The sequence below is a fragment of the Ambystoma mexicanum genome, chromosome 11 (genome assembly GCF_040938575.1).
Source record: "Ambystoma mexicanum isolate Mex_15411 chromosome 11, UKY_AmexF1_1, whole genome shotgun sequence".
Lineage (NCBI taxonomy): Eukaryota > Metazoa > Chordata > Amphibia > Caudata > Ambystomatidae > Ambystoma > Ambystoma mexicanum.
Window position 1 is genome coordinate 214,594,373 of NC_090934.1, and position 12,832 is coordinate 214,607,204.

The window sequence follows — 12,832 nt, forward strand, 5'->3', positions numbered from 1 at the left end:
CACCTCACTTTTTCCCCAAAAATTTTTTAGCGCCTCTCCAAACTACTTTTTTTTTTTTTTTTAGTTTGACCCCTCCATTTTTTGGGAATGAAAGCCCTGATGGAAAAAAAACCCGTAAAAACACTGGATACCACAATACCGTGGTGTTCTACCGTGCTCCAACAGTAGCAGCTATAGTGAAAGCCGGCAGCAGCCTCTGGAAAGTTCCCGCCTCAGCACCAACCAGCGCCGCGCTCCCAGAACAAATTACATCCGCCTCACCCCTGATTAGCTAAAGCATCTGCCTATTGGAGCGCACGCTGTCAGCACAGAGACCCCGTATTGGTTGAGGCTGTATTGTGGCAACGTCAGACTGCTTGAGCCGGAAGTGGATCCTGTATACTGAGCGTGTGACTGTAGGGTGCTGTGTCACACCTTCAGAGCCTAAGTGATAGTAATTTGGGGTTTATCGGGGTTCAAAACCTGCAAAATTATATTACGCGGAGAAGCGAAGAGCGTGCTGCCCGCAACAGACAATGACCGAAGCAGAGGAGAGGTTCGACGGGATGCTGCTGGCCATGGCACAGCAGCACGATGGGGGCATCCAGGAGGTGAGCTGGAGGGGGTAATCGGAAAATAGGAGACGGGAATGGGTGGGGGAGGCATCAGGGACGGATGGATGTAAGAGTTCTTGAAGGTCATGGTGGCTAATGGGCTCTGAGTGATTTGGGGCATGAGGGGCGATAACCGTAGGGTGACAAGAATTCTGGGCAGTTACTACAGAAAAATTGACAAACCATGAATTTTACGGACAGGAATTCTGCACAAATGGATAACTATAAAAGGTCCCACTGCCTAGGCTCGGTCGTGTGAAATAAGATATTTTTATGACACTCACCAAATGCCTGCGAAATGAGCTAAGCAAAGCTTCCATGTTACAGATCCATAGTTCAAAACAAATCACATATGCTTCTTGAGCGTTTATTTATGTGCAGTGAAAAGCTCCTCAACATAACTACACACTAAAACATTAAAGGGTTCAAAAATCCAGGACATTCAGTTGATAAATAACGTTATTTGACAGGAGGCTCGTACCTATTTCCCACTAATGAGTATGTCAGTATAGCGCGTGATTCCTTCATAAATGAAACCTGGAAGTTTTTACTATTAATTGGTTTTAAAAGGTAGGGGTGGGAAACGCACCATATTTAGTTTTCTGTGATAACCCATGAAAAAAACGCAACAGCTACCCTATCACCAACAGTGCAAAGAGCATTTTTCAGTCGACTTGGATAAAGTCTTTGTCCACCACAGTACTGCCTCCACAGTATATGCCAGCATTGCTTCAAGATGCCGGTTGCCACAATATGGCAGTATTGCCACTGACAAAATATATTTAGGATGGTTGCATGCTCAAAAATGCCAGTACTGCTTGCACTGTATAAACAAATTCATGTTGGCTCTCTGGGCAACATCCTAGATATGACGATCCCTTAGCTGTTGCACTCGCCTGTAACTGCCAGGAAGACTGTCTCCGATCATCCCTGCTCGTGGCTGTGCCCTTGCGACCACCCAGAGAGAAAGAGGGAAGGCAGGAGCAGGGGTCCCGATGAGGATAATCTCTGTCTAATGCAATGGTCTTCAAACTTTTTTTGGCCTGTGCCCCCCTTGAGCAAAGTTTGGGCAGGCCAGGCCCCCCCAAAAGTGCCAGATGGACAGTATGTAGAAATCGCTATGAAACTTTGCGTGCCGTCACCGCACTGTACTCCCAGAACAGACCCTGGGCTCTCCCCACCTTACTCCCACCACTATCCCAGTGCTGCCGCCCATCCTGCTCCCACCACAGTCCCATAACACAAGCATACACACATCCATACGCATTTAAATAAAAAATCGCCATAAAGGTACCTTCTGCAGGAGCCTGCACATGGTTACTAAAATGCTCCGCTCCAGGTTGCTCTGCCCGTATGTGCGAGGAGGCGCAGGAGCACCCCCTCGCACATAGACATGCAGTGCCCTAGCCAGCATTTCCAATGAGCTATGCAAGGCTGGCAAAGCAAAACACCCCCAGCGTTGCATGGCTCAGTGATCATGTGCGGCTGGGGAAATTAACTGTGAAAGGCAAACAGTGTTTCCCTTTGACAGTTCAGCCAGCCCAGGAGCACTCCCTCAGCTGGAAAAAGCAGCAGAGGGAGTGCCCAGTGTTTCACTGGGCTCGCTCCTCGGCTCTTCCATAATGGGTGAGGTGGCCAGTGGGTGGACGCCCCCTCACCCATTATGAATGAGCCGGCAGGCTTGGATTGGCCTATAGGGCAATAGGGCGATGACCGTACCAAAAATGCACAATGCTAGTGTAGGCCAGTCAAAATGGGCCACTTTTTGTGCGAATGTGGGCCAGTTTGAGGAGTTACTTCACTATGCAGCTGGTAGTTTTGACCATTGTTGCTGTATAAATATTCTTTAAATATCACAATTTGTTTACATTTGAACAAAAAACAACCCCTTGGGTACTATTCGAACAGTCTGTGACTAAAGGACTGAATATCCATTTGCAACTGCTGGCCATTTTTTCATTGGTGCCTAAAACCGTTTATGGTCCAGTCTGACCATGTGAGCTGCCACTTCCCATTTCCTCCAAGCTAAAAAAAATATATATATATATATATATATATATTTTTACATTTTATGCTGGGATCTGGCGCCCCCGCTGGGATGCGGCTGCGCCCCCCTGGGGGGGCGTGCCCCACAGTTTGAAGACCTCTGGCCTAATGTCTAACTCCCATTGAGGTAGAGGTTGTTTGCAGCACACCATGACTGAATTGCAGACAGTCAGGTATGAGTGAGGAAGAAGAGGCCGAGGGTAGCCTAAAGGAGAGCTGCGTGTCATCCGCGTAACACAAAGTTGGAGGTGAAGGTGGGTATCATACGGGCCAGGGGGGCCATGTAGCCATTGAAAAAAACAGGGGGATAGGTTAGATCCATGGGGGACAACGCACGTAGAGAGAGTGATAGGGTAGAGAAAAGACCCACATTTCTCCTGGGAAGTGTCGGAGAGAAAGGAGCATAGCCACGCCAGGGCCTGATCAGTGATGCCCAGTGTATCGCTAAGACGTGCATTCAGATAACTTGGAGCACTTCCTTATACCCCTTCTTATAATCCATATTTAAACAGTGGGCCAGGAGCAATTTTTCATACAGAGGGCTCCGACAGTACCACTGTAGCAGAGCAGCTTGGAGCACAATGAGCGCTCCAGTGCCATGCAGAGGACCGTCCTTGGCCTTCAGACTGGCCCACGAAAATCTATGCATGGCATCCAGCATGGTGAGGCTGTGCCAGGCGCCTCTCTTTGCTGTCTCTTTTAGATCTCCTGCACTTCATGCCTTTTTCGTAACTTTGGCACACAACAGGCGGAGCCTCTTTTTGGACAGCAGAGAATTACACCTACCATGTCACCAATATTGGGCAACCAGAACTGCTTGGAGGGACTTCACATTCTTTCTCTGTTCTCCAATCATACATTGGTTGTCTCCCTTAGCTCCAATATCTGACATTTAACTGTACCAGTCAAGTAGCTTAATTTCGGGATCCGTCCATTTAAATTATGGAGGGGTTGTCATCATAGGTGATGGGGAGACTGGTTGTCAGTCGCTTGGAGAGGGGTTTGTATGGTGGAATTAACCTTGAGGAGTATATGACTGAGGTACATGTAATATGATGATTAAAGGTGTAGGGGCACAAGTGAGGTGATCTTGGATATAAAGAGTGTTTTGTGAGTAGAAGTGATGCTAAACAGGCAGGTAGGAAAACAAAAGTTGGTTTGATGATGGGGGTGGGCTTGGTATCTGTGACATTTCAGCTTTGGTAATTGAATACGTACATTTTTAGTCTTGCTAATAATGTTTTCAGTACCTACCGGTAATCATCTTTATTTTATTTATTTTTTACATTTGTAAAGCGCACAAAGCCGCCCTTGGGCATCGTGGGGCTGTTGCATGCAGTACTTAGCTTAGTTACAGGAAAAAAAGATGAAAGTGAAGTGGCGGGCATAAAACGGGTGGTTCGAGGTTATAGAGAACCTTAACAAACGAAGGTTCGTGGTTACATTCATTTGAACCTTTGCAACAGTGAACAATGAACAGTGGGGGTGGGGGGGAGAGGGGGAGTGCAGCAAACAAAGACTATGATGGAAAAAACAAGAGCAGTGAAATAGCAACTGACCAGGTGATGAGGAAGGGAGGAGACGGGGCCAGTGGGGCTAGTTGAAGAGTGGTTTTGAGGGCTTCCCGGAAGGCCATGAGAGAGGTCTGATTCCTGAGGGTGGGGAGTGATTGGTAGAGAGTTTCAGGGTTTGGGCGCAAGGAAGGGGTAACTGGCACCTCCTGCTTTGGCCCTTTTGACAGTGGGGATGATCAACTGTTTGGTTTAATTGGTTCTTTTGGGCCTAGTAGAGTTATTTCTGACAATTTTGCCTGAGAGGTAGGAGAGGGCTGTGAGCATAAATCATTTGTGTTTTATGGACAAAGTTGTAAAAGTGATGCACTCTTTGACGGGAAGCCAATGGACCCCGCGCCTGGCAGATCTCCTCTCTTTTGGAAATGTTTAATGCAGCTCTTTGGCTAATTATTTTGAACAATTTGAAGTGTGCAGGTTACTAGACGATGTTCCAGCAGAGAGTGCATTGGAATAATCGAGTCTATCCCCAATGGTGGCCCTAGCTATTGAGAGGAAACTTTGTTTGTAAAGGTATGGCCTAACTGAATTAATGAGTTTCCTTGTGCATGCCGCCGAAGAGGCAATTGCGCTGACCTGGCGAGTCATAGGCAGTGTAGAGTCAAGGTAAACCCCCACAGTCTTAACTGAAGGTGAGACAGGTAGCAGTGTTGTCTACCATAAAAGTGCTGTATTCTTTATCCAGTTTACTGAGAATTTCCATGGGGCCAACAATGAGGATTTATGTTTTTATCCCCATTGAGGCATGGTCCGTTTGCTGCCATCCAGGGTTGGATGGTGGAGTAGACCAGATGCAGAGTCATGGAGTCTTGTTCATAAATGCCAGAGAGAGGAAGGAGGACTTGCGTGTCGTCAGCATAGTTCGGATAAGCTGTGCCGCAAGCTATCTTTACTCCTATTCTTATTCTTCTTGTCATAGTACTTACATTTGCGTTTTACCCCTCATACAGTAACCGCTATCCACGTCTATTTTTGTTAGCCCCATCCATCCTGGAGGTATGTGTACCTCTGCAATACTTGGGTATTCCTACCCTTGGACTCTAGGCCCCTTCTTCATCCATCCTGTGCGCAGGCCCTTGGTTCATACATCCTGGGTGTAAGAGGCAGGTTGAAAATACTGTGAGCATTACCTTCAACTGCTGCTTACTTTTCCCATTTCCAGGACTTCTTTTGAGGATTCCTGACCAATGCTTATGGTAGGGGTCTATCATTTTCGTTTCAATTCATTTATTTGTATTGCGCTAATTCCCTGGAGAGGAACATTATGCCTACAATATTGGAGAAGTTTAGAGAAAGATATGCATTTTAAGCTTCTTCTGAGATACATAGGAAAAGAATCCAGTTTCCGAAGTTTGGGAGGTAGAGAATTCCAGGCACGAGGACCGAATACTGAAAAGCACCAATCTTCATGATGGACAAAGTGTATGTATCGACAAGAAATGTTGAGCTGACGATCGTAAAGGTCGTGCTGGGACATAAAGGCTGATCTTGGAAACGAGGTAGGTTGGGTCCAAGCCATGAAGGCACTTAAAAAGAAGAAAGATGATGTTGAAAAGGATCCACTGTTGTACTGGTAACCAGTGGAATGACGAGACATTCCACTGGTTAACATGATGAATGTGTCCCTTTATCGTCTGCAATTTGACTGTGACTAATACAACAGGCTTTTCCTGCCTATAACAGTGTTTTATTGTGTAACGCCTTCACAAAACCTGATAAAGGGAGAAACATTTTGCAATTGCCACCATCAGGTTAATGCTGGCTGAAAATTGGAGGTTTCTAATAAGATCTAGACCCCACTTAGGACTGGGATACAGTACCAAATGATTCTAAATGGACAATTAATACATTCCAAACTGTTTTCATAAACAATTGTGTTTTTCTATAAATCTCGGCGCAGTACTTCACCTAACTTTCCTTGCACTGTAATTTGCAAGTAGGTTGTGATCTAAAGAGGGTTTCTTTAGTAATGGAGTTAGGAAAGATCATTGAGGCTCTGTAAGGAAGACATGTTATCAATAGTAGACACAATAAATACAAGTTTCGAAACCCTTTATTTGTTATTTTGGTTGGGTTGGTAGAGTTCCTAACTGGCCGTAACACTAGAGTGGGAGTAATCTCGACCATTAAATAAATAATCAACAGTCCTAGTCTGTCTAGTCAAATAAAAAAGCCTATGCTAAAAAGTAAGCTTGCCCTACTTCTAATGACAAAATGCGTTATGGGAATACAAAAGGTCTCAAAAGAAATGTTAGAATGCTATTGTCATGATCTCTGCTTCCAAAAGGTCAGGGTTTTCCCAACTCCCTTGGAAGCAGATCCATAACCCAGGTTCCGAGTGCCAACCAGTCCCAATTGGGACCTTTTGGACCCAGTCCTGGCGCCAGTGGCACCAGGCTCATAAATATGCCCAGTCCCAGCGCTGGAAGCGCCGGGCTCATAATGCTTGGGTGGACTTACCTGCAGCAGACCATGCTGCTTACTTGCCTGCCAGTTGAGCCTCTGATCCTCTTCTGTTTGGAACTACTTTTCCTGTTGGGTGGGGCAGGAGCCACTCCCTAGGTTCAGAACACTGGAACTCTTCTGGAAAGCAGGAACTCCTTTCTTACCTAGGCGTGGCTGTGGAAGGAGACACCTAAGCACTACAGGAGGCTATTTAAACCACACCCGATGGATGAATCTTGCTTTGCGTTATTCTGCATCCTCTGCAGCAGAACGCTCATCGTGTCTTCTGCATCTGATCCTGGGCCTAAGGAAAAAGGCTTACCATCCTGAATCCAGTCTTCAGCAACACCTATAAAGACAAGAAAGAACAGGTTAGCATTACGGTCTTCAGTGACAGCTCTTCACTTACCTGGTCCATCGGCTGTCACCAACGCCTCGCGCTGCATTCCGGCATCTGAAAGACAAAGGCTTACCTACTCTTCGTGCGCTCCGGAGGTCTTCGCACTGCATTCCGGCATCTGAAAGACAAAAGCTTACCAACTCTTCGCACGCTCCGGAGGCCTTCGGCGCTGCACCCCGCATCTGAAAGACAAAACAAGGTGCGTTTAAAGACATTGGGGAACTTTAATACTCACGTGCCATTACTCCTTTCCACATCTAACCCAGTGGGTATTCCGGCACCCTGCAGCCGCTCCGAACTTGTACCTGCAAAATAAAAAGACAGTTAGAGCGCATCGTGAAGCAGGCAACAAGCGCTTACTTACGTGCTTCCAGGCGCTTCTATTCATCACACGAGCTCCATCTTCAACTCACTTCAGCCCGTCATCCGCCATCGCCGGAACCCTGCAAAACAAGAGACATCATTACTAAAGACTTTTTAAAGACATTAGAATTACTCGAAACTTACCGTTCGTGCAGTAAACGACGGACAGCAGTCCTCTGAAGTCAAGAGGCCTGCTCCCCTTATCCAGTGAAGAAACTGGTTACAGCACCCTGCCCCGAGGCAGATGGAGAGCACGGCGTTCACTTACCTAAGGTGAGAGCGTTAACCTTTGGGGTCCTACAGGAGAAGAGAAAGGGAAGAAGAGAGAGACATTCTATAACCCAGTTCATTAATCCCATATTTTCTATCTGCAGACATCTTACCCTTCGAGTCAGACATACAGTGCACAGAGGTCCAGCCCAAAGAGCCAGCCGTGTGTTACACATCACCTTTGAAGATACGGTATACGCCCAGTCAAGACCGGCGCCTCTACAGGAATCAGGTGAGCGTTACAGCTATGCTAAAAAGTAAGCTTGCCCTACTTCTAATGACAAAATGCGTTATGGGAATAAGAAATGTCTCAAAAGAAATGTTAGAATGCTATGCTAAAAAGTAAGCTTGCCCTACTTCTAATGACAAAATGCATTATGGGAACACAAAAGGTCTCAAAAGAAATGTTAGAATGGCTTCAATAGCAGCTCCCTTCCCCACGTTCAACACCTCTGGTCTAGAGAGCTTTCTAAATAGTATAGGTGGATGGCACAGTCTTGTACACTTTTTGACAGTTCAGGATTCGGCTTCTAGTAGTTCAATCATTTCCTTAGACCTCGTCATAAATATACAGTTCCACTTTTGACCTTTACTTTCCCACAATTCACCACAGGCTTTCCTGCGCCAGGCCCAAGCCTGCCTCTCGTCTTATTTATCACACAGCTGTGCACAGGCTTACCTATGCCGGGCTCGGGCCTGTCTTTCCTTTCTGGGGGGTCCCCTCCCCACGTTTTTGTCTCGGGTGTCTTTTCACTGTTGAAGACTTTCGAAACTGCACAGATGTTACCTTGACCCCTGCATGACCACTTCGACCTCTCAATAATTTTACAATCCACAATCTTCCTCTGTTTACAACACCCATGGCTCTTAGTACTTGTTTCGTATTATCTTTGGTTTGCCTCTTGGCCTTTTTCACAGTTCATAACTTTTGCCCTCTTGGCAGATTCAGAGTTCACATACTTTGCTTTACATTCATTCAACTTCTTTCAGTATCGCTGCTGCTTTCTTGCTTTTGATTTCCAATCAACTCAGAACATTTCACAGAGACTTTTGAATATGCGATGTTGCGTCGCAGGACCACTCGGTTAATTTGTATACAATTCAGCAATTGTCCTTTTCACAATGCGTTTTATCGGCACACGGCCAACCTTCAATTTTCGCGTTAGTTACTTTTGCTTTTCACACAAACCAGACTTTTGTTGCCTTCGTAACTCACTGGTTGTGTTAATCAATCTTCTTTCATTAACCCTCTCCATGCAGCAGTCACGGCTGTTTCCAACGCCTCCTCTGCTATTCCTTAACTCTGTCGCTCACCCGGGAGGGTCGCGGGACGCTTTCGAGTACCCTGAAGGTTTCTTTCTTATGCTAACTCGGTTTCAAACTAGGAACGCTTATGGCTTCCCGTTCTCGCCTGGCTCTCTCTCGATATTCGTAACTGCAGATCAGCCCCTTGGCCTTTCAATTTCAATCGCCTGGTTCACATCAGCCCTGGAAAAGCTGTTCTTTCTCGTACCCAGCCTCGCTCAGAGTGTGCCTGTGGGCGCCACCTTTTAATCGCCTGAATAGCCGTGTTAACAAGTGACAGATGCATATGGTTGGTATTACGTAACTGGCTCTGCCTGGCCTCATTACAGGGACAGAGCCATTGTAAATCAGTAGAGGTAATCTGCCTTAACTAATGCCTCACCTACCTCATTTCAGTAGTGTTGAAAATGTAACGTAGGGAGGAATTATCAGAGCTGTAGTTGCCCATAAAATAAGCAGTGATCGGGGTAAGATGGGTTGGAAAAAGGGGGTTACTATGTCTCACCATTGGGTACTTCTCACCCACCCCCCGAGGACCTCCAACACAGGAGATCCTCCCTCGCTTGTCCACTACCACGGTCAGGATAAAAAGCGATGGCCCTTCCCTGGTCACCCGAGTACGGGATACCTGCGGACTAGGTTGTGAAACACCCTCTGGTTTTTCACAGTTCCTTAGGAACAGTACCTTGCAAGAGAGAGTTTGCAAAGCCAACGATAAATTGTCTTAATTCAGCAGCGTGACACTTCACCAGGGAAGCTAGAATAGGATCATCATTATAGTTAGTGGGTTTCAAATTTGAAAGCAGAGCAGATATTTGTTTGCATGTGACTGAGTAAAATGTGAAGGAAGAATTGAAGAATCAGAGTTGGGAAGAGCGGCATGAGAGGTAGATAGTTGTAGCTCACTATTGGATCGAATGGTGTTCACTTTATTCATAAAGAAATTATTGAAGTCGTTCATGTGGGAGAGGGAGCTGGTCTTTCCTGCGATAATCCTTCTTTTAAACCTTAAGAGACTCAGAATACCATTTGTTGGGCTTATGTTTTTTGGGTGGGGGTTGCTCCCACTTTTATAGGGGCTGTAGTATAAGACTTTCCGTAAAATGGTCATATTAGAGAGAAAAATAGTGTTGACCATTAACATTAGAGCTGTAAGGAAGCAGGTCTGATAAAGATCAGGACCTGTATTTTATTAAGATCTTTTAAATATGCGAAAGGATCCCCCTTCTACTGAGTTATTTTTTTCTTATCATTTTGAATAGTAAAGATCTGAGCATAGTGATCGGACCATGCAATAGGTATGATCTCTTGATATAATAGTCCATGGCCCTTATATATTATGTCCTGAATCATACAGTGCACAGAACAAAGCTGCACACCCTCCTCTCCTTTTTGTTTCGAAGTTACAAGAACCAGTGCCGTTTTCTGAACTCAGAACCCCAATCCCAAAAACGCAAGGGGCATGCCAAGTCAAATTTTGCCTGTACTGCTTGGTGAAAGTGTTAGGGGCCATGCAGGTGGCTGCCCTACAAATGTCCAATAAGGGAACATTTGGGGGCTCCGTCCAGGATGTTGCTGCGCCTTTAAGCAATCTGTCCTGCAGTCTTATGAGCCGGCAAGTTAGCACAAACCCATCTGCATATGAAAAACTCTGTCTTGGGAACAGGAAAAATCTTTCAATAAAGCTCTTATGACATCCAGTTGAATTTTAGGAGGAAAAGGCAGGCAATACCAACTCCTAAGAGCAATGACATTTTGACACTACCTTCGAGAGAAAAAGGATCACATTTTAAAACCATTACTTCTGGCAGTACAAACAAGCAATAATGATGCCCAATTTTTCCCACAGAAGTTATTGCCATCAATGAACCGTTTTAAATGTGAGTGTTGGGAAGGTTTTTCTTAAGCACTGTGGTCATGGTCTTTAGCTTTATCTCCCTGACGTGGCTACTGTTAGAGAGCCTGAAGAGTTTGAGAGAATCACTAAGTGGTCATGTGGCATACCAACCCAGGCCTAACTCTAAGAAGATGCAGTGGGGTAGTTACGGGTACAGTACACACTTCACCAAATGAGAGCATGTCCACACTATCATTTTTTAAAATAAAAATATCTTCATATAAGGCAAGAGAAAAAACACTACACTTGCAGGTAAGTAAATTTTGTAAAACAAAAGATGCTACAATCTACAAGTAAAGCAGTTTCAACAAGAGTTTTTGAAGTTCAGAAAAGCGCTTTTCCTACAAGATAAAATGCAGTTGCAGGTAAGCAACACGCATTTTCTATCTACGCCAGAAAGGTTAGAGGAGACTAATTGTGTGGATTTGGGATAGTATTAGACAACAATAAGTTACTTTCTGCGAGTGTTCCAAGCAGAAGCCTTTAGAGCGCTGGTGGTGAGAAGCCCACAGAAGACTCTTGATAATGAAGAGGGGGCTCAGAAATGCAGAAATAAACAAAGGGGCGAGACACTTCGCCAGAATGATTACGATTATTGATGATCTGGTTATTCGAAGTGCGAGGGTAGTTCCAGAGGTGATAAAACACAATGTTGCTGCAGTCCTCGATGCAGGGTTCCCCCGTCTTCTGACTGTGGGGGTCATCCTGAGGGGACCCCGAGGAAGAACCAGTATTGAAGAAAAGCTTGCAAAGTCATGCTGGAGAGGAACCAGTCAAAGAAGGACGGGGGGGTAGTTTGTCGGTGCACTTGCAGGATCAGAGGCAGCACAGGCCCCTGGAGCTCCTCAGACTGCAAAGGTGGGACCAGGGCACTTTTCTGATGTCTTGGGATGATGAATCTCAAGGCATTTTGGCACAGAGAGCCGTCGGACACCTGACAGTGAAGGGGTGCCTGCTTTTGGATCTGGCGATGCATGCACCACCAGGAGCTTCAGGGAGATGAGTCCTTCCAGCAAGAGTGGGGTTATCCGTTGTTGCCACCGGATCAGCGGAATGGAGCACAGCAGTGGGTTACTTCACTTCCTTCTGGATAGACAAAGCTTCGACCCAGGGTCTCTTCGGAGCGTCGAAGGATGCTGGTGCAGTGCTTTAGTCCTTCCTCAAGCAGCGGTCTTTTCAGGAATGCAAATATATAGTTCATCAGTAGACCTGGGCAGTGGGTAAGAGGATGTGCTTTGCTTCCCCTCAGAAGGTATTAAGTGAACACCAAACCCAATGGCACACCAAGCATCGTTGAAACTCTAGGCCCTCTACCTCTGACACAGTGAAACACCTTGGATGCACTATGGACTTAGAACTCACACTATCACTTCACATCAATTCAGTGACAAAAAAAAACTACTACGTACACATGCGCATCCTCCAATGCATCTTCCTCTACCTGTTCTTCCCACACAGTGTTGGGGAGAATTCTCTGTTTAGGCTGAATTTCCTAACCTAGTGAGTCCCCCAGCAGCTTTGCTGGATTTTTTGGGGTTCTTATTTTTTTCTCCTGCCAAGAGTGAGACTCTTTTACCCTCACTCTTGGACATGATTTGAGTGTGGTTCTTTGAATCTAGATGTGTTTAATGGGCTATGGGGTCTTTTACTCCATAGGGCTTCATGTGTTTTTGTGATGTGTGTTACACAGCACCCTCAGTGTTGGTGTTTTTTGCCAAAACTTGATTCTAAAATGGCGTTTTTGTTCTCTTCTGTGACTCCAACCCAAGTCGAGCCCTTTGTTCCACTTTTTGGCAGGCTTCTCCACAGGAGCCCTCAAAGTGGTGCCACTCTGTCTGGGGTACTTAGGAGGGGTGGAGGGAAATTTAGGCACCCTGGACTTGAGTTGCCTAGGCAACTCAAGTCGCACTCCGTCCTGATTGGCCCAACCACTTAGCATGTT

The 12,832-nt window shown here is 45.9% G+C and overlaps 1 protein-coding gene across 1 annotated transcript in view; it reads left to right on the forward strand.

The window, feature by feature from the left end:
* The first annotated feature begins 269 nt into the window (after positions 1 to 269).
* Positions 270 to 12,832, forward strand: part of NUDC (nuclear distribution C, dynein complex regulator) — a 291,087-nt gene continuing 278,524 nt past the window's right edge. Inside the window, exon 1 of the mRNA XM_069622881.1 lies at positions 270 to 590. Within this exon, the coding sequence (XP_069478982.1) occupies positions 516 to 590 (75 nt within the window). The 5' untranslated portion in view covers positions 270 to 515. The remainder of the gene's footprint in view (positions 591 to 12,832) is intronic.